We start from the raw sequence: 24,794 nt of genomic DNA, 5'->3' as shown, positions 1-24,794 counted from the left end.
GCGTTGTAAATATGGCAAGAAGCCGAGAGTAGTAAAATATCGAAGAATATGACGAGTATAAAAAAAATGTTAAATAAACACGAGGGATTACTCGAACGTTGTGAAAACACGTTGTGGGATCTCCTTTCGTCCGAGTATAAAAACAGAACGAATAATAATACAGAGAAATGCAGGAGGATGTCCGTCGATAAGTATCTTACGATTAGATACGAATCAGAAGAGGAATCAAGGAATCAAGGTATCAAATGGATGTTCACTGTCGACGTAGGTAGCGCAGCACATATTTGATGGTCGTATTATACAGATATCGATTGCAGCTTTCCTATACATATATGTGTACGCGTATATACAGTGTATCTGGTTTTTGATCTGATGCTGTTAGACTCGCTCCAGCACGCCTTCAGGGTGTAATAATACCCGCAGCGTGGTCTACAACCGTTTAGGAAGACGCAGAGACAGACGCCTCATTTACAATACGTGTAATGAATACCCAAAGTCGAGTGAGAGGAGCACCGTCTGTACAGTTTTGGTTATCGAGAGGCCAAAATCGTACACAGCCGAACGAACTGACCATAACTGTGTTGGACAAGGACAAGTCGTATCGGTGCGCAACAGGTTATTAACGCGAGATAGACGACTTGACTTGCGATGTATCGTATTGCGCAACTAGTGCGCAAAATAAGAGATTCCCCCACATGCTGCGTATACTATTTTCCCCCGATCGAGTGCGCAAAGTAGCGCATTTCCGCGCTAGTGCGGGAATCGAATGGGAATATTTTTACTTATAGTGGAACTAGATGTATCGATTTAATTACCGCGCTAGTACGGGAATGTTCTACTTTGCGCACTCAGTTTTAAAAAAAATATTTTCGACCCTGGTTACGTACTCCAGGATGCAAATAACAATTTTATCATCAGGTCCTGGAGGTTCTTAAAAATTAACACACATTATATATATATAATTCATTGGTATGTTCGACAATATGTTCGAGGTCAGTTTACCGAAGAAAGTGGAAAAGATCCTGAGTTGGGGTTTTATAAGCTCGGTTCGTTATAACTGGAACGGAGTAACATATTTCTTTTCACGATTTGTGGACTGTTCTATTTCTTTCTTTCGCGATTCGTCGATCGACGCAGCACCGAGAGTAAGCTATCCGAGAAGAAAATTCGTTCCGAACCTCCAAGTGCTGTGTAATTACGAAGAGCTCGTCGAGTATTCGAGCCAACACAATCCTTTCCGTCCTTCATCCATCGCTCGCCCAGTTCGTAAATGGACTTTCCGTTTACCTTTCGCACTCACACGACCACCCGCCTTTGTACTATATGCATTAACGACGTCATTTCCCGATTTTCCAAACGAAGATATATATTTTTTTCCAGGACTCATTCGAACCTATCGTTACTAACACACTCACTTTTTTCATGCGAATTAGTTGAAAATTTGACATCAGATGTTTTTATCGTAAGTTAAAATAATACAATTTTTCTTTCAGTTCAATTCAAAAAATAACTATATATTTAGGTATTATTTAAATATATAGACTTCGATCTCTGTAATTTAGAAACACTTTACAAATTTTAAGTGTGTTCCAAATTGAGTTTAAAAATGGTCTATTATTCGCTTTCTGAGGAAAGAGATGATTTTTTCCCGTTCAAACCATTCGGGACTCTCGAATATACACGAAAATTCCTATTCCTCCGTATGTCTGTTCTTTTTAATAACGATCTGCAAGACTTACACTGCAAAAGTCTGACAAGCCGCATGTACCCCCCTAATAGAAGAAATGGGTATTAAAACAAGTATGAATCCGAAGGCAAGCAGCCAGAGTTAGCAGTCAAACGTGTCAAAACTATCGAACATAGAAAAATGCAATTCAGTTTCATCCTCGTAATTCCATAAAAGCATTGGAGGTTCAAGGTGTTTCGCAAAATTCTGATTTTCGGACTTCACCACCTCGTGCAAAATAACGTTAGAATGTTTGGCTGCTAATTCTGTCTGATAGCTTCAGTCTCGTTACAAAAGGTGAGCTGATAGTAAAGCAACATCAAACAGTTCGATATAAACAGACATTCCCTCATTAGCCTTGTTCGACTCGCGATCCAATTACCTCTCCTTCACCGTCACGTCCCGGAGCCAAATAATATGACGTCTAGAGGTCGGTTAGCTATATGTAGGTATATGTGGGTATATGTAGGTATATGTAGGTACGTAGGTAGATAGGTAGATCTCTATACAGGTGTACGAACGGGTATTTTTCTACGCCTGTATTCCTCTCTCTTCTCCCTTATAAGCCTTGCCGTACCGAAACACACACACACACACACACACACACACACACGCGTGGTAAACCAACTTCGCTAACGCGTGCCGCGGTAATAAAATATCCAGAAACACACCGAGCCAATGAGGATTGAATAAGCCTGGAAAGAAAATACGAATAAAAATGGTAAAAACTGAGTAAAAAAGAAAATTGCTTCGACAACTCGCACCGTATAGTATCGTATTACGACTTTTCTACTTCGTTCGGAATTTTCGGAACGGATTATTCATCGATTCAATTACCATACAGGGAAACGGCATTGGTCCCGAATTTATATCGTTTGTTTTTCTCATTTTTCTTGTTTTTTTTTCTCGTACCTTCCCTACTCTCCAGAAATTCGGAAAATACTTGACATATTATTATACCAGTAAATAACCTGTCGTTGTTTTTAATAGGATAAAGCTTGGCTGAAATTCATTTCTTTTTATTCTACTTCTTCTTCTTCTTCAAGCACGTACCAGATATACGTTTCAAACTTATAACGTATAATATATTTACACGTAAAGAAGGAGGGGAAAAAAAGATCTCGTTAAAGTTTTGTCGGTGGTTGAATTACCGAGACGACGACGAGGACTGCCGCGGATTAGTTCACAAGATTATACGAGCGTGTACATAAAATCGTAAAAAATGACCCGGAGGGTTCCGAAAGCGGCAAAGGATGCGCATCCTCTTTCGTCCTGTACCTATTTCTTCCTTTTCTCCGTTTCCATCCATCCATTCATTCATACATTCGTTCCTTCTCTCGGTCATTCACGGACTTTATTATCTCTCAGTTTCGTTGCAGTGCGTATCACACGAGGCGAAACAACGAGTCGAGTTACAACGTCTGTAAGGAATTTCGTTACGAGCCTAGATTAGGGCTTCCTGCACCAAGACTTTCTGCAATTAGCTGTATGATAATATTAATGAGCAAACACCCACGCGTCGCATATTGGGTTTAGTTTTGAGATGGAAAATGCCTCCGGGAGTTTATTGTTACCGACAACGAGGACAGGCACGCAAAACGACGTTGAAGATGAGCCAGCAAAGCCTCGGCGAAATTTCGCCGTTCTTGCAAAATTACTTATCAGCCAAACGGAGGACAGAAAATTTCATACTCGCCTGTTTCTTGGCTAATTGTTTCACCGTGCGGGGTATTTTTGAGGTTCAAGTTCATCGTAACGTCGATTGAAGAGACTGCAGGATTCATTTATTAGAGATTGAAGAAAAGCAGAGAAGCGAGAAGAGATAATATTTTATAATTTCTCCTTCGGTGAAATAACTATACTGCAAGTGATTTTCGTACAGTTAAAATTACATACCGATGGGGGGGGGGGGGGGGGAGGCTGAAGAATAAAAGTAGTTCGTATTAATCGTTGGACAGATTTAAGATAATTTGATAAAAAATTATGTAGATTTATCGTTCTACATTGTTTTCGTCATCTTTTAATAAACGCAATTCTTTATAACAGCAAAGAAACAAAAATTCAGTCGTATTAACGAAGATCGAGGCTTTGGGAAATTTATTTCAGTTTCTTGACGATCGATAATGCGCACAAAAATTGAAGGAAAATAAACAAATTGATTTTGCATCACCAAATTATCAACAAGGAATTAACAAAGCTCTAAATTTTAAAACCTGAATTGGAAATACCGTTATTAAAAACGGTGAATTCCGTGGCTGACACCGTAAATTATTTTCGTTAATCCTATAAACTGAAATCCTCCAAAAAACAATTCGAGGAGAAATTTAAAATGAATATGTATTTTGCCCGTTTGTCAGAGTAAGCTCACGTTATACCGGTTCTTTAAAAACTCGCGAGTGGCGCGTGGTTTAATTAGAAAAGCTCCTTCCAACCTCCGCGGATTTGGGTCGTATTTCGTTCACATGTCGCTGGTTACGCTGACCGTACACCAGGCACGAAATTAACGTGCACGTTCCCCAACCTGTAGTAAAACAAGGGAAAAAATCCGCTCGGATAAAAAACAAATCTCATCGCTGATTGTTAGTTTCGTTGTATATATTTTTTTTTTGTCCGGGGCGTAAAGAGAATGAAGCAAAAAAAAAAAATTAAAAATCGGACGAATTTTTAGAGCGCGTCAAGAGAAGCTTTGGAGAAGATGAAAATTATGATCTATTAATTAAGGACGATGAGAAGAGAAAGATCGTGAGCCTCGGAGGGGTGAGTTTCGATATCGGAGAAGAAACGTTGAGAGCAGCTTTATTGTATTCTACAATTCCTCGAGCAATATCTCAAAAGTTTCTTTGGTAAGTGTAAGCGTTGTGGCGAGGGAAAACTTTCGGAGCGTCGCGGCGTCGATTCAATAACAAGAACAAGCATTCAACTTTATCATCTTCGATTGTGGATACAGACCGTTGTGTGTACCTTCGGATACTTCCTGCAGCAGGCTGGCTGGGCTATAAATCTGTTAGTTTTATTTTCTGCATTTATACCAGTAAGAAAATTGATAAGTGGAGTCAAGAACCAGAAAGAACAATGTCGTTGCCACCGTTTCCAACCACTTCGAATAACGAGAAGCGAGATATTCGCGGAACAAAATCATCCGTGACAAATGATCGATTGGACCGGATGCTGCGCGTTCGACTTCTGCACGTGATACTCACATGCGTATTAATATATCAAATATATGTGTACGTAAGTTATACGCGTGTAGTATAGGTACGTTAAACGTACCTCGTGCAACTTCGGAGAAATACCTCGTTGCTTTAATCTCGAAAATCCAAGGATTACAGTGGTAATCTCACGAACAAATTGCCAGGCAAATAATTCCCTATAATTCAGGAATTATATACAAGGGGATGTGAAATTCTGGCGAATCCTGCTACTCCCCGTCTCTCTCCCTCCTCCCTCCCTCGCTCTCGCTCTCTCTCTCTCTCTCTCTGTCTCTCTCTTTACCTTTTTCATTTTCAATGTAGGTATATAACTTCCAAACTAACAAGAAAACATGTAGTATTGAAGTTCCGCAATGATGGCAGGGTTTGAAAAATAAAGTAAGAATAGTAAAACACCATGGAAATAGATCATTCTGGTATGTCTGTAATAGAACAATATCCAGGAGATTAAATCTGATTTTCAACATTGGTTTACCGGGTGATGGGTATCGGTGATTCCTTCTTCCCTCTCCTCCTTCAAGTCCCTCCTTATTTTTATTCATCTACACTTTTTGATCCTTTTCGTTTTGGTTTCTTTTCTTTTCTTTTTTTTTGGTACCGCGTTGCGTAACCTGTTTTAAAAACCGGTATCCCACTCATAGGTTTTGTACACTCTCGCATAGTAACCGCTGTACGGAACAGTAACGCCTTGTATTTTATACATACGTATAATGTGCAACGTACATATTGCACGGCCGATTCAAAATCTTACCGGTACACACGTTTATTTAAATATGCGCACTGTATTCAGGAATTTTGTTAAACTTTCACACCTCGCTTGTTACGATATGTCAAGTTCTATTGCTCGTCTAGTATCTTGGACAACTGCGTTGACTTTGAGAAATGAAGAGAAAATTGAACGGGGAAAAATACATTTCTTCAAAAATATGACCACTATTTATTTTCTGATCGTTATAAGAGTTAAAACGTTTTTTTGTCACTGAAATTATGTTCATTGATTTCTGAAAGACGTTGTCAATTGTGTTGTACATTCGTGGAAAATAATAAATATTCGACTTTAACTGTATATTTTTATACGTTCACGTTCGATTATAAGTCTAGTTTAACGGACTAAGTGTCTGAAAGATTTGCAGGGTTGGAAAAGGCAATAAAAGATTAAAATAAACATGAGAAATTGCACAACTTGGAGTAGGGAATAATTTTACAAATAACAATCACGTGAATTGAAGTATAAATAATTGCAATGCTGCTAATTGAACGAGATGAAAATAGCCTGGAATGAGTGAAAGTACAATAAGTTTCATGAAAAGTTGTAAAAAGTGATGAATTCACAAGATGAGAGTATAAAAATGTCTGCAGCTACGAGAAGTGAACAAGTTGGGAGGAAATAAGATAAGAAGAATGAATAAAATTTGAATATTTTGAGAGGAAGAGATTATTAACTTGCCTCAATTTCAACAACATTGTAATATGATAATAGAACGAATGTTTTTTCGTTAATCAAAAAACATATGGATCATTCATCGATATTATTCGAAAATTCTGCGACAGAAGATACTCGTCGAAAATCTTAAAACCGGGCATTGAAATCGAGGTGGTCGAAACTCGTTTTTCACGAGGCGCGGACTATCGGCAACGAGTCCATCTTCGTGTCGTTTTTTCATGAATACACTTGAGCGGCAGACGCATTGCACGATCGAGAGAAGAGACTGAGAACCAAGAATGCTCGACTCGCATTCCTGAGTCTTAAAAACAGCCTGGGCGACGCCCGGCGTCCCGACGCTCACGATCAGCCGATGCCCAAGGCAACTTATTTGAGCAAAGTACCTACACGCCAATTTCAAATCGAAGCGCTTCTTTGGAGAAAATAAATGTTGACGAGGCGGGTCGGTGCCATAACGTCGTCTTGTGGTAATTTTGTGAGGAGACAGTGGTACACGTTCACGGATTTCGTGATTTTCATGCATTACAAAGCTTTGATGGGACTTGAAATCAAACAAATCACTAAAATAACTGCACGTTTGATTCTCAACGACAGGCAGGAAGCTGCGATTGATTCCATCCGTGAAGTCGCTGGTTAACCGGAAGAAGATGCGACCTTCCGACTCTCACAATTATCGAATTGTCCAGTTTTACATGTGCGGAGTATCTGCGAATCGGCTGTTCAGTTTTTGACTGATATATTTGATCACAAGTCCCCCTTTAAGCTTTGTATTCGTAAAAATCGCGTGATCCAGAGATATCAAAAAATCCATCCACCCCCATTCGAAGCCAACATCTCGGAAACTACTGTTTTTTGGGACTTGTGCCCATGAGAACTATCGATCGGGAGGGTGTGTACAATAACGTACTGAAAATTCAACCAATTCGACCGGGAATGATATATTAATAATATATTAGTTTCATTCAAGCAAAACGTATGTGTAATAATTGAAGGACATTAGTTTTCTGCAATAGCTAAAGCATGGAATTGCCGTGATTGGTAAAAGTCGAGGAGGAACAACTTCGAAAATTCTGTGAGAGGAAAAGAAGGAATTCGTCTGAACCTGTTGCGACACAGCATTCGGCAGCCTCGATTTAGCAAAGTGAAGTTGTACCCAGCTGTGGTTTTGTCATTTTGTTGTTCAGGTTCTGAACGCAGGCATTTTCGGCATTGACGCCAGTCTCTAACATCCACTTGACAACTCAGGTCTGTCAAGGGTCTCGAACACTTTCGAGGAGTTCTATGGGTAGGTAGGTACAATTCCAGTTTCTCGCCTCTAATTTCAGGCACTTGGGTGGCGCCAAGTTTTCGGACTAACAGACTGCGAAGCCGTATTCGAGCCCTCGTGGTGCTTCGCCTTTTTATTATTTCCGGAAGAGAGCCTGTCGCTCAGTAATGAGTAATTCGATTTGACAGTTTGACCCTCCAGATTAGGAAACTATGAAAATAATCCAGAATCGATGAATTTCAATTCATCTTCAAGATTCTGGTTAATTGGATTTAGACAAAAGCCACGAAATTCTTACCGCAGTTTCCCCAAAGTCTTCTCAATTCATACAATACGTGTAAAGCAAAAATTTTTTCGACTTTGTGCGAAGAGAATAAATTAATTTTTTGAATGATTTAATTCACATGAGTGGTAAGTTGTATTTCATAAGTTTAACCTTCGTTAGATACAATGTATATTTTTCTGCACGTAGAAAACACATAAAAAAAAAAAGGAGTAAGTCGTTATGTGAAGAATGATTTTATAAAAATACATCTTCGATGGTCTCTTCCGAAAAATAACAAGATGCGAAAAATAACGCGTTAGATCAAACAGTCCAGCGATTTATTCCCTAACTCAATATTGATCCTTTTTTTAATCTGTTCGATGCGTACGCTCAAAAACCTGAAAGTGAAAGTCGATGGTGTGTAGAAAAAAAAAAAAAAAAAAAAAAAAATTGCCGTTGTCAAAAGTGAAGTAGAAAAAAATGTTCACTGGGATTTGTTTAAATGGAGGACTCGGCGCCGTTTTAACGCCAGAAAACCAGCTTTGACAATTAACAAGGGTCGCTCAGAGATCAGGCGTGGCGCCTCCCCTTGTCACTCACGACTCCGTCAGCTTAAGTCCTCTTCAACTTTATCAATACCCATTTAAATTACGTCGAACCGCAAAATCCGTATCTGCTTTACAGAAGTTTAAGATTCCTCGTGTCACGTTCCCCCTCCCCCCCCCCCCCCTTTTTTTTCTCGTATAAACATCGCTGGAAGAATTTGACACGCATTGTATACTTAAGAACGTATTTCAGAACACCGTTTTGCTACTTTAATAATTTTGAAAACAGTTTCCCATGACGTTTGTGATAGATTGAAAATTCCTACGAAAATTCATCTCGTCTTCTTTCAATCAACGTAATATTCTTATACGAACAATTTTTTCATCCAATCAATAATAAATGCGCGCCCAATTCCAAGTGCGAAAGGCTGGACGAAAACGGAATGAGAAATAAGGAGAAAGTCTTTTCACCCCGCGTTATATCGTGTCCGAAATTTCTTATGGATGACTCGTTTCTAATTCAGATAAAATTCAGATCCAAGATCACGTACGGAAACTTTTTCAAAGGAGTTCCGTACTCCACGTGAGCCACGTTACTTACCGAAGTATTGAAAAATTCATGCGGCCTTTATACGGTTGCTTTATGGGAGAATGCCGACGAAAATCGGCGTACTTTTGCTTTTGCTTATCGGTACGAGTTACATTCATTGAGAGTGTTTCTTCAGTTTTATACATACCGATTTGAATCGATTTTTTTTTGTCTTTTTTCGCATTAAACTGGTATAATTGACCGTTGAATTTGGACTTTTATAAAATTTCTTGTACAGTTTCTTTTTTTACTTTTGAACAGACATCGAAAATTTACGTAGCTGTTGTGAATAAATGAAAATTTAATTCGGAATCCCGACAAATAATCTCTTACATTCGATAATTGAATATCTCAAGAGATGATGAATAATTGTAAATAAATCAAGATTCGTCGAATTAAAGTCAGCAATTTTTGCTTTCCGATTATCTCATCGTTTGATCTTACACGTAATTTTTCTCCGGCCTAGAAATTGGGAAAATCTCTTCAGCGGCAAAATGAATGTTGGTTTTTGAAACGAATTTCAAATATCAAGCAGCTTAGTGAAGCGAATACACGAACAATCCATTTTTGCAGATCTTACAATAGGTAAAAATACAGAGAGGGGAGAGAAAGAGAAAAAATGGTTTATTAACGCCACGGTCAAACCTTGGGGCAGACGAAAGTACAAAGAAGATAACCAAAATTGAAATTATAAATAATAAACAAAATAAATGAAAAAGTGAAGAACAGCAAGGTACAATAAAACATAGATAAAACTAAAAGGGAGAGAGAAAGAAGAAATTATGCCATTGAATTGACAGAACCGCACGTAGTACTTTTGCAAAAAGAAAGGATAGAATAATCTGCTATCGCAAGGGTGATTTTTCAAACGAAGCGTGTTGAAAATAATGATGGAAAAAAATCGTCAAGAACCAAGTGCAGGTGGCGTGCTGCAATTATATTGGATATGATCATTACGCAATTTAGGGTATGTATTTAAACGGCGAGCAATCAATTAAATTGATACGCACTAAAAATCATCACCCTAAAATCAATGCACGGTACGAGTTCATTAATTTTACAAGATGCAGAAGAACCTTAGCCAATAATTTCTTTCAATTTTCATGCTGTTGAGATCTTGACGAGTTAATCCTATTTCTTTATCGATACCGTAAAATCGGCTGTGCACGTTACACAAGATACGATGAAATGGTTTAGCTGCAGCACAAAAGACGGGTGAAATGCAGGGAGCCCATCCACCATGGGCGTAGCAACAAGGCGGTGGCGTTTCTGGCGTCCCGACGCCTACCAAGTGATTGCAAGATTTATAGCTGCAGCAGCGGTGAACCAACACCGATAAGATCCTTCCTAGCTAAGTGATTTTTCGCGTTATTTATGTGCCCGTCTCACACAAACTCTTGTACGAGTCTATCATGTAACAGAATTGATGAACGACGATGGTCGAGAATTTAGTTTCAATTTGTTACGAGTTTAACAAGCCGCGAATATGTGAAATCAGTGTCGCCATTTTCGCTCACGGTTTTCATTCTCCCGTAATCGATCAAGATCGTGGATAAGATCAATTCGACGAGATTTATGCGCCAGCCTTGATAAAAATGATTAATTAGAATCGTGCGGAGGAAAATATTAAAGCTGAACAATTACAAGCTGAGAGGAAAAAAAAAATTAATAATTTTCATCAACTTTCGCGAAAGCTGATTTTTATTCCGATAAAAATCGATACCATTCGAGTGTTTGAATTCGAGGCAATATTTTGAACGAAAAATAGTACAAATCGAAAACAAGGTTTTTTGTTGTTTTTTTGTTTTCTTAAATAGGAAAAAAATTCCCCTTTCCAGGACCTCTTACATATCTCGCGAGACGAATTTTAGGGTTGTTTCAGACTGAGAACTCTATTGAGGTGTAATCCAGGCTTGAAAAAGGGTTCAGATAATACAGCCATTTAGACGAAAAGAGTCTTGGCTCTTCGCCCTCGGGCTTGAAAGACACCCTCCTGCCCCAACCCATCGAGTAGGAGATAATTTTTAAGTTGTTTCTTCCCTCCCTAATCTTAAAGGCCTGGGATAGAAAAAGCCTTTTCATATAATAATTATACCCGAGATAGGGAAGAGAATAGGATAGATTTTCGGTACGATATAGATGTATTGTATAGTATTAAGGTTACTATATTTTTTTTTTTTCGACTGACAATAAAATTCAAAGTTAAGAATTAAGTCATCTTTACATGCGTAAAGGATTAAAAATTTTTTTTTGTTTCGCTCATGGATTTCAAACATTTATAGCGAATTTATGTTTAAATCAGAACCTTGAAGGAACAACGTAAAAATAAAGCATAATCGGGCACTCAAAGATATATTCTGGTTACTTTATTCTTCAAACATCCTGCTTTCTCAAGCATCGAATGTATACTCGCGGTGCATTGAGCTAAATTTCCACTTCAACGAGCCCATAAAATGAAGAAACAACAAGTGCGTACGGTCGTTTTCTTCACCAAACCACTTCGCGTTTTCCCTTGAATGCTTTACGATGAAACTTCAGGTACCTACTCATGCAATATGTAAAAAGCTCGATAAGAGAATTTCTCTTCACCCTGTGTTTTCCACGAAAGGTTTATAAGTCAATTCACTCTCCGTTTTCCTTTCGGTTCCTCAAATTTTACTCCTCTTGCGTGACAAAAAGGTAAAAAGAGGACGCAAAAAAAAAAAAAAAAATTATTACCGATCAATTTCGATCATTACAAGATGTCCTGAACATTTGATCAATTTTTAAAAGTCATATTTATGGGTGAATCAAAACTTGAATTTTTATTTTTAATACCTTTTTCATAGCTACTCTGCAATACTGACTTCACCCGTCGTCATTTTTGTTTTTATTTTAAGAATTTCATTATCACTTTCTGACAACTTGATTCTTCTTTCTTTGCAATCTCATTAGTTGAAATCAATTTTTTATTTTCTTTTTTCACTAAAAAACTGTGCACTTCTCGATGACATCGTTTCTCCGCAGTAAATTGAAGCGTCGTTTTAGTAACACGGAGAATATCTGCAGTGACTTGAACAGCGAACTGAGTGGTGTTAAATCCAAGGGTAATTTATTTACCACGAAGTCAGATGGAAGGATAATAATTACGTCAATGAATTTCGCCCCCCTTGGCTCACTGTAGAATTGCGTAATACCGAATCATCCAAGTCGAAACGTGAGGCTAAACTCTCTTTTTTTGATCCTCTAGTCTTTCCAGACGAAAGATAACAAAAATTTTGACTCCATAGGTCGTGTATAAATGCACGGCGGGTGATTTCGATCAGGGTGAACGTCACTCGCAGCCTCGGAAAAGGGGCCGACCTCTTCTCTCTTTGCAGTACCCTGTGTGTGGCAAACTTCTTACCCTTAATAATCCCCGGAACGATATAACGATGCGCCTGACAGCACATACATTATTTTCGCGGTAAGCGAGCGTGGAGAGACGAGGACTCGTAGAAGGGCGCAGGGCGGAAGTCGGCCGCCCATTTCATCCCCCCACGAAAGCTCCCTCTCAGGTTGAGATATATGCGCGGTCAGCCTGGCCCGATTTCGCAAGGCGGAAAGCTACGTGCCCTTGTTTTACATGCGCGTATGAGAAGGGCGGAGGGCGGAAATCACCCCCGACTTTTTCTTTCCCCTTCTTCCCCTTTTCTTTTCCTCGCATCCACCGGTACTTCATCGGCATTCATTCCTCCGCTTTCATACCGTTTCTTATTCCCTCGTCGACCGTCGACAGACTCACCCTGACGGTTACCGAATCCGATACGTGACCGTATCCCCTTATCGCATATCCATGCATCGTTGCACCTGCGATATCCTTCTAATTCGATGGCTTCGTCAATGTCGCGGATTGTCGAAGAGTCAGAGGGGAGTTTTATCGAGTCGTCTTTCGCCCCTTTTTACTCATCCGAATTTCAAACTTTTTCAGGGCCTTCCAAGCTTACTGTCTTGGAAATAAACCTGCGGTCAGAAGCTACGTCGAGGGACGAAATTCGATCGATAATGCTTCGGGAGGAATTTTATTTGAGTTCGCATAACCGAGCTTAAACAAGGTTCATTTTAGTTGATATTTGCAATTAGCTTGACCAACTGTAAGCTTCTTCGCTTTAATTCTAACGAGTGGTTTTCTGGGTCACGAGACATTCAACGAGTTGGTTTAATCAATCAAATTTTTTCCTACGCGTTCTACACTCATTGAGCAAAACAAAATTAACTACCGTAATAGAAGAAGTAGAACTTTATACAATAGAGACGTTTATTATCTTCTGAGAATTCATTCACGTGCGTAAAAAGACAGTAAAAATTGACAATGTTTGATAAGGTACAAAAAAAAGTTAAGTGGTATTTGTAACCAACAGCGATACGATCAAAATTTCCCGGTGCGGTAGAAAATTAGTTCGGGCAACAAAACTCGGCGAGCTTATATATATTTTTACGATTGATTTCAACGAAACCTTTCATCTTTCTACAAGTTGGAGTGAAATTTTCTGACTACGTAGGAATCGGTTTTATCGCTTCAGAGTTTTTGAAATTCGTCACCCACCGGACGGGATGCAAAAAAAGATATTAAATAAACAATCGCGATGTTAAAGGCACGCGGAGTAGCAAAAAATAGCAGAGGTTTAAATCGTTCGTCGGTTCGTTGAACCTAATTGCAAAACGGAATGAACGTCGTCGATCAAGCCCCGAGTTCGAGGAGAAACTGCTCCGTAGCAAGTACATCGCAGATGGCTATGACGTAATCGTTAAGTATCATCCCATCTGGGTTTTGGTGGGATGCATTAGCACAATTAGATCCTCCAGGAGCGCCGGGACTCGCTAGGGGTTGGAGACTGATGAATTTTTGAGTTCATCCATCGATCCGACAGTAACCCACGTTTCCGGGCAAGGAATATGTAAAAGCGATTTGAAAAGATTATCCGAAAAGGAAAAGTGTTCAAAGGAGTGGGGTTGAAGTTTCGAATTTGAAATATTTCAAATGCGCCAAATTCCGAATTATTTGGTGGTGAAACTTGCAGTAAAAAAATCAAACTAAAGATACCGAAACTCCAGAACAAAGAAAGATCAAAGTGGTGAAATTTCACCAAGTCAGAAATTCATAGAACTAAAGATATTCGATCATTCGAAATTTCGGTGCTTCAGATTTTTAAATTTTCTCACTTTCGCACTTTCGAAACTTTGACTCGTCGAAGTTATGCATTGCGTTCTTTCGGAACTTCGAACGTCGGGTCTCGGATCATTCGAAAGTTTGATCTCTTCACTTCAAGTTTCGCCACCAAAACATTCGGAATTCGGCGCTGTCGGAACTTTTCGAACTCGGCATTTCATCCCCGCCCCCTGCTTAAAGTCTCGTTAACACCTGTGCAGCAAGGGGGGTGGTTTAAACACATTGAGAAATAAAACGTTTCTACCGTCTTTTCGTCACCGTCAACCGTCGTCGTCGTGCAGACGGTGTTACATCGGGCACCGTTTCCGTTTTCCCCGTAAATTTTCAACCACGTATGTAACTAAGGCGCGTTTGTCTTTCTCTGCACACAGATACTTTCACGGCGAACGAAGATATGCCGAACACGCTGAATCAACATACCAAAGACGCGAGTGGCACACGACGTTAATTATATTTACCAAGCACTAGCAATAAAATCTCCCTCATCAAAGCAAATCAGTTAAGAAATTAAACGGTCGAAAACCGCGATAAGTTTTGATTCTTCACGCATAGCGGTATCAAGTTTCTTGCAGGTACTTTGTGCAAGTAACAAACACCGTGCATGCCGCCTATCGAGTTACCTGATAGCTGTATAATACATGTAAATCGCTATATATGTACACCGCAGACTCTTCGGCTATCAAATTCGATGTTTAAAATCTCACGGGAGAGAAAAAACGAAAGTAGACGGCGGTAAAAAGAGCCTAATAAGCTTTCTTTATCGCCGACCATTAATTAACCTTGTTACGCCACCGAGGCAGCAGCTCACTAAAGCTTGTTACACGTTATTCCGCATGCAGCTTTTCGGTATAACAAGCTTCGCATGCGAGTCGTTTACTCGTTCGTTTAGCTGAATGGGCGTTAAGTAGTCTTTGGCTCTAATCGAGCTCGTTTGAATAATCTTACATAGATTCGAGATGGTGATTTATGTGAAACCCCGGTGCACGATACTCGCGTAGAGAAATGGAGAGACGAACGTAACGCGTCTCGGATCTACCGAAACCCACAAATCAACCTTCACGATCCCTTCCTTCGAACCCGAATCAAATTTCCGGGTTCCCATGATATTTTATACTTTACTATGAAGCTTTCTTGAATATTTTTTTCGGCTAGTACTAAACATGGGAATTTGTCACAGTTATATTCAAGCACGAATTCAAAGTAGATCGATACACCAAGTTTATGATTTTTTGAATTTCAGAAGTGCGAGTCAAAGTCCGTCGACGGAACGGTTATGAAGCGCAAATCGATTAGTAACGCAGGATGCAGAAATCAATTTTTTATCCGAGTAATAAGAATTCTAAAGGCTTGGAAAAATTTACAGTTGTGTTTATTTTGTGAGAAATGATTTATTGAAGGATACGAGGCAACGAAGGAATGAATTAGGCGATCGGTACGAATAAATCCCTGCAACACCTTTTTCTTTCAAAAATCTTATTGACGTGAATTGAATTTTGATTAGAGAACAAGTCAATTTTCGGTTACGCTATTTTTTTAATGTAGCGACGATTTCGACTGTGTAATATTAATTTTGTGAAAAATTTGGGGCGGGATTGAAATTCCGAATTTCAAAATTTCACCACTTTGGGCTTTCTTTGTTTTGGATTTCCGATATTTTTACGTTCATAATTCTGGGTATTCTGATTTTCGATCTTTCTGATTTTTCACACCCACTCGTTGAGTAAACTACGCTGCGTGAGAATATTTTAATTTTCGCAATTTTACTCTACCGAAACTTTGTTTTTCGGAACTTTGCTCAATCGTATCTTCAATTTTCGAAATCATGCATTTCGGAATTTCGATTCGACGGATTTCCGACCATTTGAAGCTTTGTTGTTTCTTCAAAGTTTTATTTCTTCACTTCAAGTCGCACCACCAAAAAATTCTGAACTAGGCCCTTTCGGAAGATTTTAAATTCTGAACACCAGCCCCGCCCCAAAAGTTCGCCGTGCCACGACTGAACCCGTGTTCTCTGAAAATGGCACAAAGCAACTGAAACGGCATCAGAAATGAGCCCCCAAACAATTCGGGCGGTCTGGGTGGAGGTAGAATCTCAAGTTGAAATTCGTACGCCAAACAGGCAAACCATACTCAAAGCTTTGGCGTTTACGTTGAGGTGGCCCCAAGTGCACGAGTGTTAGGTTAGGTGGATAGGTAAGTGCCTTATGTACCCACACTTTGCCTAGTTTATATGCATTACACATAGCAGGGTACCACTTAAGGCTCCAACAGAGTGAAGCGGTGAAGCACCGGTGCCAGGAGCGCCACGTGAAGCAGCGGCGAAGAGATACCAAAGCGTCGCAGACCTGCCAGCGTTTTGATACCTTACCCTGGTCGGGGAAACTGTCCTCGCTCTTCTTAGTGCCGAACGCTATTTGTCAGGGTATCCCCCTTATAATTTCCCCGAGTAAATACTCGGCAAATTCCCATGCAAGGAGAAACCGTTGTAAGGATACACGGTAAGCTTTCACCTCGGAAAAGAAATTTCACTGCGAGGGGTTGAAATTTTTTCAACCGCATTTTCAAATTTCAGGCTTAGGATAAGAATATAGAACGATTAAAATTGAAGGGTTATAATATCGAATTTTTTAAGAAGCGAAAATTTTGACAACCTTGAAAGTAAAAGGATTTCAAAGTACAAAAATATAAAGGATCAGAACGTAGAATGCTGAACCGTAGAATCGTCAAAATTTCTCTCGATAATATAGAAGCGTATACAGATTCTCAATTTTACCGTTCTATGTTTTGACCTTTATATACATTTTTTTTCATTCTGTATTTCGACTTTCTACACGTACAATTTTCTATACTTGGACTTGCCACATTTTTAAATTTTGTGAACAAGATTTTCGTGTCTATAAAGATTCGATATTCTGGTCCTTCTATCGATCGAAAATTCTAGTTATTTACCCCTACCCAAATTTTATATCATTTCTGATCTCCGTTTGGTCAATTTTTATGAACAAGCATTTTCAGATAAAAAGATCTGTGTATAAAGTTCAACCAACTCATGATTAAAAAAAAGGAAGATAAAAAGAAACAAGCTACACGAAAAATATTTCTGGCAGCTTTGAATCTGTCATGTATCGCATACGTTATTCTTTGATTCTGCTTTCGTTTTATTTTTCAGAATAAAATGTACTAACCGAGAGGAGAAAATAAATTCTTCAATTCTTGTCATGCGAAAAAGGTCGAAAATTTTGTTTAGCAATTTTTCATGCGTGGGGATGAATGTTCTGTGTCATGACAAACTCGTGACGCTTTGTCACTTGATTTTGTAAAATTTCAACTTTCTAATGCCATTTATCAATCGTGAAAACTTCTATGACAAATCATTAATACTCGATCAAACCGAAGCCGGATAGATATATAATATAATAAAGCCACGCCAAGTTGGGCACTGGCCAAATTGTCTCAAACATTTTTAAAATCGTCTCTTTTTTCATCCGCGTTGCACGGTCTGTGACGAAAGAAGGAAAAAGGGAATTTCGTGCGATAAATAACGCGATAAAATCAGAGAGAAGCACGTAATAAATACGCGGCAAAGTGAAATAAAGAAGACAAGCGTCAGCTAAGCCTGAAAATATTTTCGGTAAGGAAAGAGAGAAAAAAATAAATATAAAAAAAAAAGAATAAATAAATGAAAACCCAGATCGTCCAAATAACACTTGAATAAAAAATATGACACGCTCGAGTATTTGGTCACTTTACGGACTCGAGGCACGAATAGGTACCATTTCGGTTACAACACTCGAGACACGCGTGTCTTTTCACCGCTCTCGTACTTTTAATTGGCATGCTGCACGGCTCGCCTGGGAAAAATTATACAAGCGAGTTGAGTTACGCCGGTAAATATCGGAATGATGTTTAATTTAGGTTCGTTCAAATCTATGAAATCCAGATGATGCCACCAGAGAGCCGCGTACGCGTAAGCACGAAAATATGTGTAGATATAGGTATACGCTGTAAAACGTATCATGCCCATAATATATATTACTCTAACTAAGAGCCTAACGACTAGTGATTACAGGCCGCGCTCCTTCGAACGGCGCTGCTATCACGATCATCTCAAATTCTCCACATTAGGATATGGTAAATCTTCCCAACCATAGGATATTATAAATAAACTTAATCAAGATCATATCTCGCTCCTGAGATTTGGGGGGTTGAAAAGAGGATAAATGTTACAACGAAAATACGAAACCATTCGGTATTCGATTATTCTTCATCTCCGATTCTGTTATTTCAATGAATGTTTTTCCAAAAACAGAAAGAGAGAGAGAGAGAGACAAGTTTTAAGAAGCATCGATCATAAACACACGCTAGTATTTTCGAATTGAATTTATTCGTCTGAAAGAAACTTTATTCCGAACGTACGATACCGGTTAAAAAAAAAAGGAAATAATGAAGAGAGAGGGAGAAAAAAAATAAAAATAATGAAGAGCTTCGTTCAATTAATTTAATCTTATCTTGTCGATGGGCCGAGCGTTCTGCACGCCGAAGGATGGGCGACAAGGCGGGCGAAGCGTGTTGGTTATTTTTGTTCATAACTAATACCCCCTCGAAAAAGAAAAAAAAAAAAAACGAAGTGGAGTCAAATCGTTCGAATGTTCGGGCGCATAATCGAGTCGAGTGTTTCTTTATCCGACTGCAGAGTTACGCGGTACGCCCTGCACTTCAGAATTTGATTAAACTCTCCTCTCCTGCTTCCTCTTATTCGTCCTCTTCCTCAACCATCGAGTGGTGCTCGTGGATATTAGTACGGCAAAGACGCGTTGAAACTCATCACCCTTGTTTCTATCCACCCTCGAACTCTTTCCGCGGTGAAAATTAGCACCTAGGCACGATACGGTCAGTGGTTAAAAAAAAAAAAAAAAAAAAGCTCCCGAATACAGAAGAAGGAAACATATACCGAAAACCGAGAAGGCACAAAAGGAAGAGGGTTTCTGCCTCGATTCTCGTCGACCGAGGGTTAAAGGAGGAACGGGATCCATTAATGGATTGAAAATAACGCTGAGAGACGCGAGTCCTCCAGAAGCAGCTCTGCAAGCTGCCAGAAAAGCTCACAATCAGCCGTAGCGAACGACGTACCTAAATTGGTCACGGATGGTCGGATAAATTTGAAAAATAAATTCTTCAGATCCTCGGGAAACTTCTTCGTCGTAAGTTCTCTTGCTTCTCTTTTCCTCCTCGTTTCCTTCGCCAAGCATTTTATCCGATTACAGAGTCCACGGTTATTTTCTCAGGTTACACGAGTGATCTTCGCGCTTTTCCAAGGTCACTCAAGCCGTCGCACACTTGTTTCATTGACACTTTTCACGTTAATCGGAAAAAAAAAATAAAAAATAAGTAAAATAATAATATACTCGATTTTGAGTATAACAATGACTTATCGTCGGTGAGAATAAGCATTATAACTACTCGGAATGCACGACCATTTTTCATACACTCCGTTACAATTCATACCTGATTCACCAAGTTGTCATTTCCCGGTATGTTATACTCGCCTGCGATAAAGTTGAGCTTCTTTCAGTGTGTGGAGAGACCCTGCGTAGTGCGGCTTCGTCGCGAGCATGTCACAGATGAATGATAATCTACCCAAGCCATAAACACCATTAGATGACGTCACTTGGCGTCACCTGTCCGCTTTAAAAGTTTGGATCGTCGGAAGGACGACCTCCTCCCCCCCCCCCCCCCCCCTCCCCCTTCGCCCCTTTTTCCACTTCGCTTGTTCTCCTTCTCTTGGCTTATATTCTTCGGGAATTTTTTTCATTTTATTTTTTCACCGTTTGGCTCAGGAGGATCGCATTAACACTGAATTTCACTCCCCTCCCTCCTATAATAATAAATGCAAGCATTCTTATCGCGAGGTTTTAACCTCCGAGGCAGCCGCCGTGCTGCCCAATTCCTACCCCATTACGCAGCAGCGCTCCTTCTACACCGTTTGCTTTTTCAACCAAATGGAAATAAACTCACTCAGCCGGGCTATTTCTGACCCTAAATTAGCTTAACGGTTTATTTGCGCTTATACACTTGTAAGGATTTATTGAGTCGCAGAGTCTAGTCGATACGAAGCGATGTTTTATAGTTATGTCAACCTTCGTTGAAAGAGCGACTGTCTTTTTGTGAAATATATTCATGACTCGATGATGGGTGAGTTTTTCTTATCGGTAGGGCACGGATTAATACGTAAATATATATTCATTCCTTATTAAGTTTTCTGTACATAAAGTATGATGTTTGTAGTCTGGAGTGAAAAATGCAATTTCTATTCACCATATTTTTTCCCACGTTATACTTTTTTTAGTTTATATTATACGTACATATTTTGTAATTTTGAATACATATTTATCCAGGACCTACTTATGATTAACCATGTATACGTATCGTAAAATTATAATCACTTTTGATTTGCAAAAGCTCAAGAGGATGCCTGTGCAGAGCTGGTAGCAGTCTCAAAAAAGTGAGAAACTTATAAACTTTCAGACCCAAAAATGATCGCTATTAGGGAAAAAAGCATTATTGCGCAAGACTTTAGAATGACTTTCAAAGAGTCAGCTATTCAAAATAATAGTATCTATCACGGTTTAATAAATTTCGGACATTCCCAAAAGTGCAAAGTAACGATTTTTTTTACAAACGTGCATCGTTACGGTAACGTTAACAACTTCACCCTCATGTTATTTCATACACTGGATGGAAAAACAGCTCTAATCGTGAACCGAATAACAAATGTTTAAATTAACAGTTTTATCGGAGAGGTTTAAAGGCGGGAGTGTTCTCTATCAGCTTCTCTCTCTCTCTCTCTCTCCCTTTCTCTCTTTCATCTCCCGTCTCTCAAATGCTAATGAAAAATTACACCACTCAAAGGTCCAATTTCACCGTTTACGCGATGTCCATCGAGCCGCGAGGCCGATGCCTCGCTCTGACGTTTGATCAACGGTAGAACGCGGGGGTAAACAACCCTCGCACCCCATGCGAAGAGCAAACAGCCAAGCTGCAGACGAACGCAGGTGGGAATTACTGTGTTTGCGCTCATTCTATGCGTCATTCCTTGGCGATAAGCATTCGGCGTTGTTTCTCATTAATGCAGCTCAATAACACGAATCAAAGCCTTCCGCGAACCGCGCTGATAACAACACAAAGCCACGATTGGTTAGGTGGGAAATAAAAGTAAAATAGAAATAAAAAGATGATTAAAAATCGAAAATAAAACGAGAATTCGACATGCGGGCTTATTGCAAGACGAACGTTGAACGAACCCTCGTGTTTCAGTATATTCTACACATCATTGAAAAACACGATTCGTCATCACGATTTTTTGATTATCATATTTTGGTGTGAAGTGTACGTAAATCGCTACAAAATAAATTTTTCTAGATACTCAGATCATTTAAGTTTTATCGGGTGGTAAAAAAAAAAAATTATAATACAGAGTTCCTCATCGGAATTCACGGTTTTCTTCACATTCTCCAATGTTATAGTCCGAAATAACCGGTTCCAATAATTATACGAAATCGAAGAAGTAAACCGCCGTATTTGATAAAATTTAATTCGTTAGAATCACACGCAGAAAAATGAAGCGCTCGTAGCAATTAAATTTTGTAATCAACTGGTGAAATTTTCATTTATAGAAACTACGTAAATATCTACTTGAATGAATCAGGTTGTCAATTTTCCACAATTTATGTTTTGATAGAAAACATTAGTTTGATTTGCTTGTAACTGCACCACTCGAATAAAATCTACTTCTTGTTACTACATTTTTAGTAGGTTCGCATGTAACTAAGAATTTATTATCTTCCAGTACTAAATTTTTCGAACTTTAGTTTGATAAACAAGTCAAATGAAATGGCACATTTTTATTACGCACGGTTGTATCAGTAGTAATAAACCGTAAATGTAATGCAACTAAGGGAATAATTTCTGCGTCTGAACTGCACGGTTTTGATCACTATCTGATACAGAACAAAATTATTATTGCTGTTACGATGACAGGAAAGTTTTATCGTTCGGATATAATGTAGTACCTACACAACGTGAATTTATTACTTACGCATGAATTTCATTTATACCGCGATTCAAAAAATGTAAGGCACTTATTGTTAGTTGAAGAAAATGTGTTGAATTTCATTCAAACCGAATAAAATGCTTTTTTCATCTTTTTGCCATCGACGTGAACATTTTTACAATATGCATTAACACTAACATTTGCTGGTCTAACGAATTACATTTCACCGTGAGGAATAAAATATTCCTATTTTGCAACTGAAATTACTCAAGTTCTGAAAATATATGAGTACGGTAATAAATAGTTTTATTTTCTCCCCAATCTTTCTCTACGACAACGTTCCTAGCTTCAACCTCGTAGCTCATCATCGTTTCAAATTTCGAGAACCCTTTAATTGAGATAAAGAAGAACACGAATCATCCAATAGGTCCATGTTTGAGTAAATCGTATTCTCATTGCCTTGTAGAAAGAATTTCAACGCTAAAGTATCGATGTTCTTTTCACCAGCAACGTAAGTCGTAGGCAATAATTATGTATCTGATGTTTCGATCGGTCAGGCTTGATAAAAAACTCAAGTTCTCATTTATTCTAGGCCCAAGTTTACCATTTCGTACATTTGGACACCTTTACTCTTCGAATCATATAAAGGTTGAAAACGTTGGCAACGTTATCGCAGCGACGAATATTTGGAAAAAAACCAGTTTCTCCATAACTTTGGAATTAAAACGTCTGAGATTCATTGAATAGTGATGCTAAGTTGAAAAAATCGATACCAATTTATCAGATTTAATTCCTTCAAAGTTCGAACGTTAGAAAGTTAAAAAACGATGATTTTTTTCTCACGTCAAATTTCATTCGCACTTCAGGACCTCAACATCATCCAAGCTTTTCGAATAAATATAGGCAAATCTTAAAACATAAGGAAAATAAGGGCATGATTTTTAAACAGCAAATTCGAAGCTCACCTGCCGGACAATTGCAGTTCTCGGTGACTTCGCGTCTGACCCTGAAGACGGGTGGCTCCGGTTGTACCAGACGAGATTCGACCTGGGTTCGAATCTCGCGATGCAGCCTCCGGATCAAAACTTCCGGCGATTCCTGGTGCAGCTGTTGAGACGCGCAGCGCGCCTCCAAATTGGCGATCCTTGCCTCAAGCCGGAACTCGCGGAAGGCCAAAACGCCGGAAATAGCGATACTCGCGAGACACAGCGCGCACATAGCCCACGTAAATCCATTGCTCTCAGTCCCGCTTCCGGTCATCATACCCTTCCGGAACTTCTTCGGCACCGCTGCAGCTTCCTGCTGCTCGAGCCCTTTCCGTGACCAGTTTATGTCCGACTCCATTTTACCGACACCTGAGCTACGAATGCTACTCACCGAAACTTGTCATGAAAAACGGTGTTTTTTCTTTTTTGCTTTTTTTCTTTTTTTTTTTTATTTAAATTTATCCTCCGCTATCTATTCAATTTATTCAAACCTCCCGTTAATTCTCGCGGTTAAATACGACCCCTCGACTCTCACCCTCTTCAAATTCGAACGTGCTTGAGAACGGAAAAAAAATCACCGCATTTATGCGTAACGACTGTTATATGTACGACGTACGAGACTTTTTATTTAGTATTAATTTATCGTTATTAGCTGTTTCAATTACTTGTCAGGATTACGGAATTGCGTTTGTTTAATATCCATACTCGTTCGTCACTGTGTTTCACACTCGATAACCGATCGTCACAATGATTAAATAATCAATTATCCCAACCCGATTTGTATAATCACCGTTCACACCTGTCCCTGAGGGGGAAAAAAAAAATCGACGATGTAGAAAAATAATAGGGAAAATCGAACCAGAGAGAAAACAACAGCAGGAAGAAGAGAAAAAGAAAAAACAACAAACAACGAACTAAAAAAATTGAAGAGAAAAATAAAAAAATACAACGACGCAACGTTATAATTAGATCAAATGGATCGGTTAATAAATACGGGGTTAACAGGGCGCCAATTTGACGCGACGATTCGAACCCTCCGACGAATGAACGGTGTGCATTTTTCTTAGCTTCCGGAAACACTGAGTTTATTGAAATTTTATTGTTGGGAGGTTTAAAAACTTGTACCGTTTTTCTTCTTTAATTTATTTAATTTATCGCGGGCACTATCCTCCGCGGCGCTGCACGTGGAAACTCGACGCGAGTCTTTACTGACAGTAGCGAGAATACGGTGCTGAGAATGGGCGCGATGCTGAACCCCCATAAAGCCTCGGCGAAGTTCGCTGCGCGGCGCTCGCAGCACGACTGGATGTGGAGGGGCGACAAGCTCGCGGCAGCCGAGGGTGAGCGGGATTCGGGAGTTTCCGGCCCCCCTCGGAGGTGTTCGGAGCTTACGGAGAGCCGGGGGCTTTCACCGAATACAACGAGCGCCTCTTCGTGCAGACGCGATGCGGCCATGCACCATGCGGCATGTGGCTCGCGGCATGCGGCCGCCAATCTACTCCAATTAGGTTGCACGAAAGAAGGA

General features: G+C 39.4%; 1 protein-coding gene across 9 annotated transcripts in view; it reads right to left on the bottom strand.

Moving 5' to 3' along the window:
- Positions 1-24,555, bottom strand: part of LOC124187553 (collagen alpha chain CG42342) — a 168,600-nt gene extending 144,045 nt beyond the window's left edge. For 8 of the 9 annotated variants that reach the window (XM_046579725.1, XM_046579716.1, XM_046579722.1 and 5 more), the window contains exon 1: positions 23,249-24,555. In XM_046579725.1, coding sequence (XP_046435681.1) covers positions 23,249-23,627 — 379 coding nt within the window. In that variant the 5' untranslated portion in view covers positions 23,628-24,555. The remainder of the gene's footprint in view (positions 1-23,248) is intronic. The other variant, XM_046579708.1, reaches the window with a different exon arrangement.
- Between the last annotated feature and the right edge of the window lie 239 nt (positions 24,556-24,794).

The sequence above is a fragment of the Neodiprion fabricii genome, chromosome 1 (assembly GCF_021155785.1).
Source record: "Neodiprion fabricii isolate iyNeoFabr1 chromosome 1, iyNeoFabr1.1, whole genome shotgun sequence".
Taxonomy (NCBI): Eukaryota; Metazoa; Arthropoda; class Insecta; order Hymenoptera; family Diprionidae; genus Neodiprion; species Neodiprion fabricii.
The sequence above is the reverse complement of the archived record's forward strand: the minus strand, read 5'-3'. Positions and strand labels throughout refer to the sequence as shown.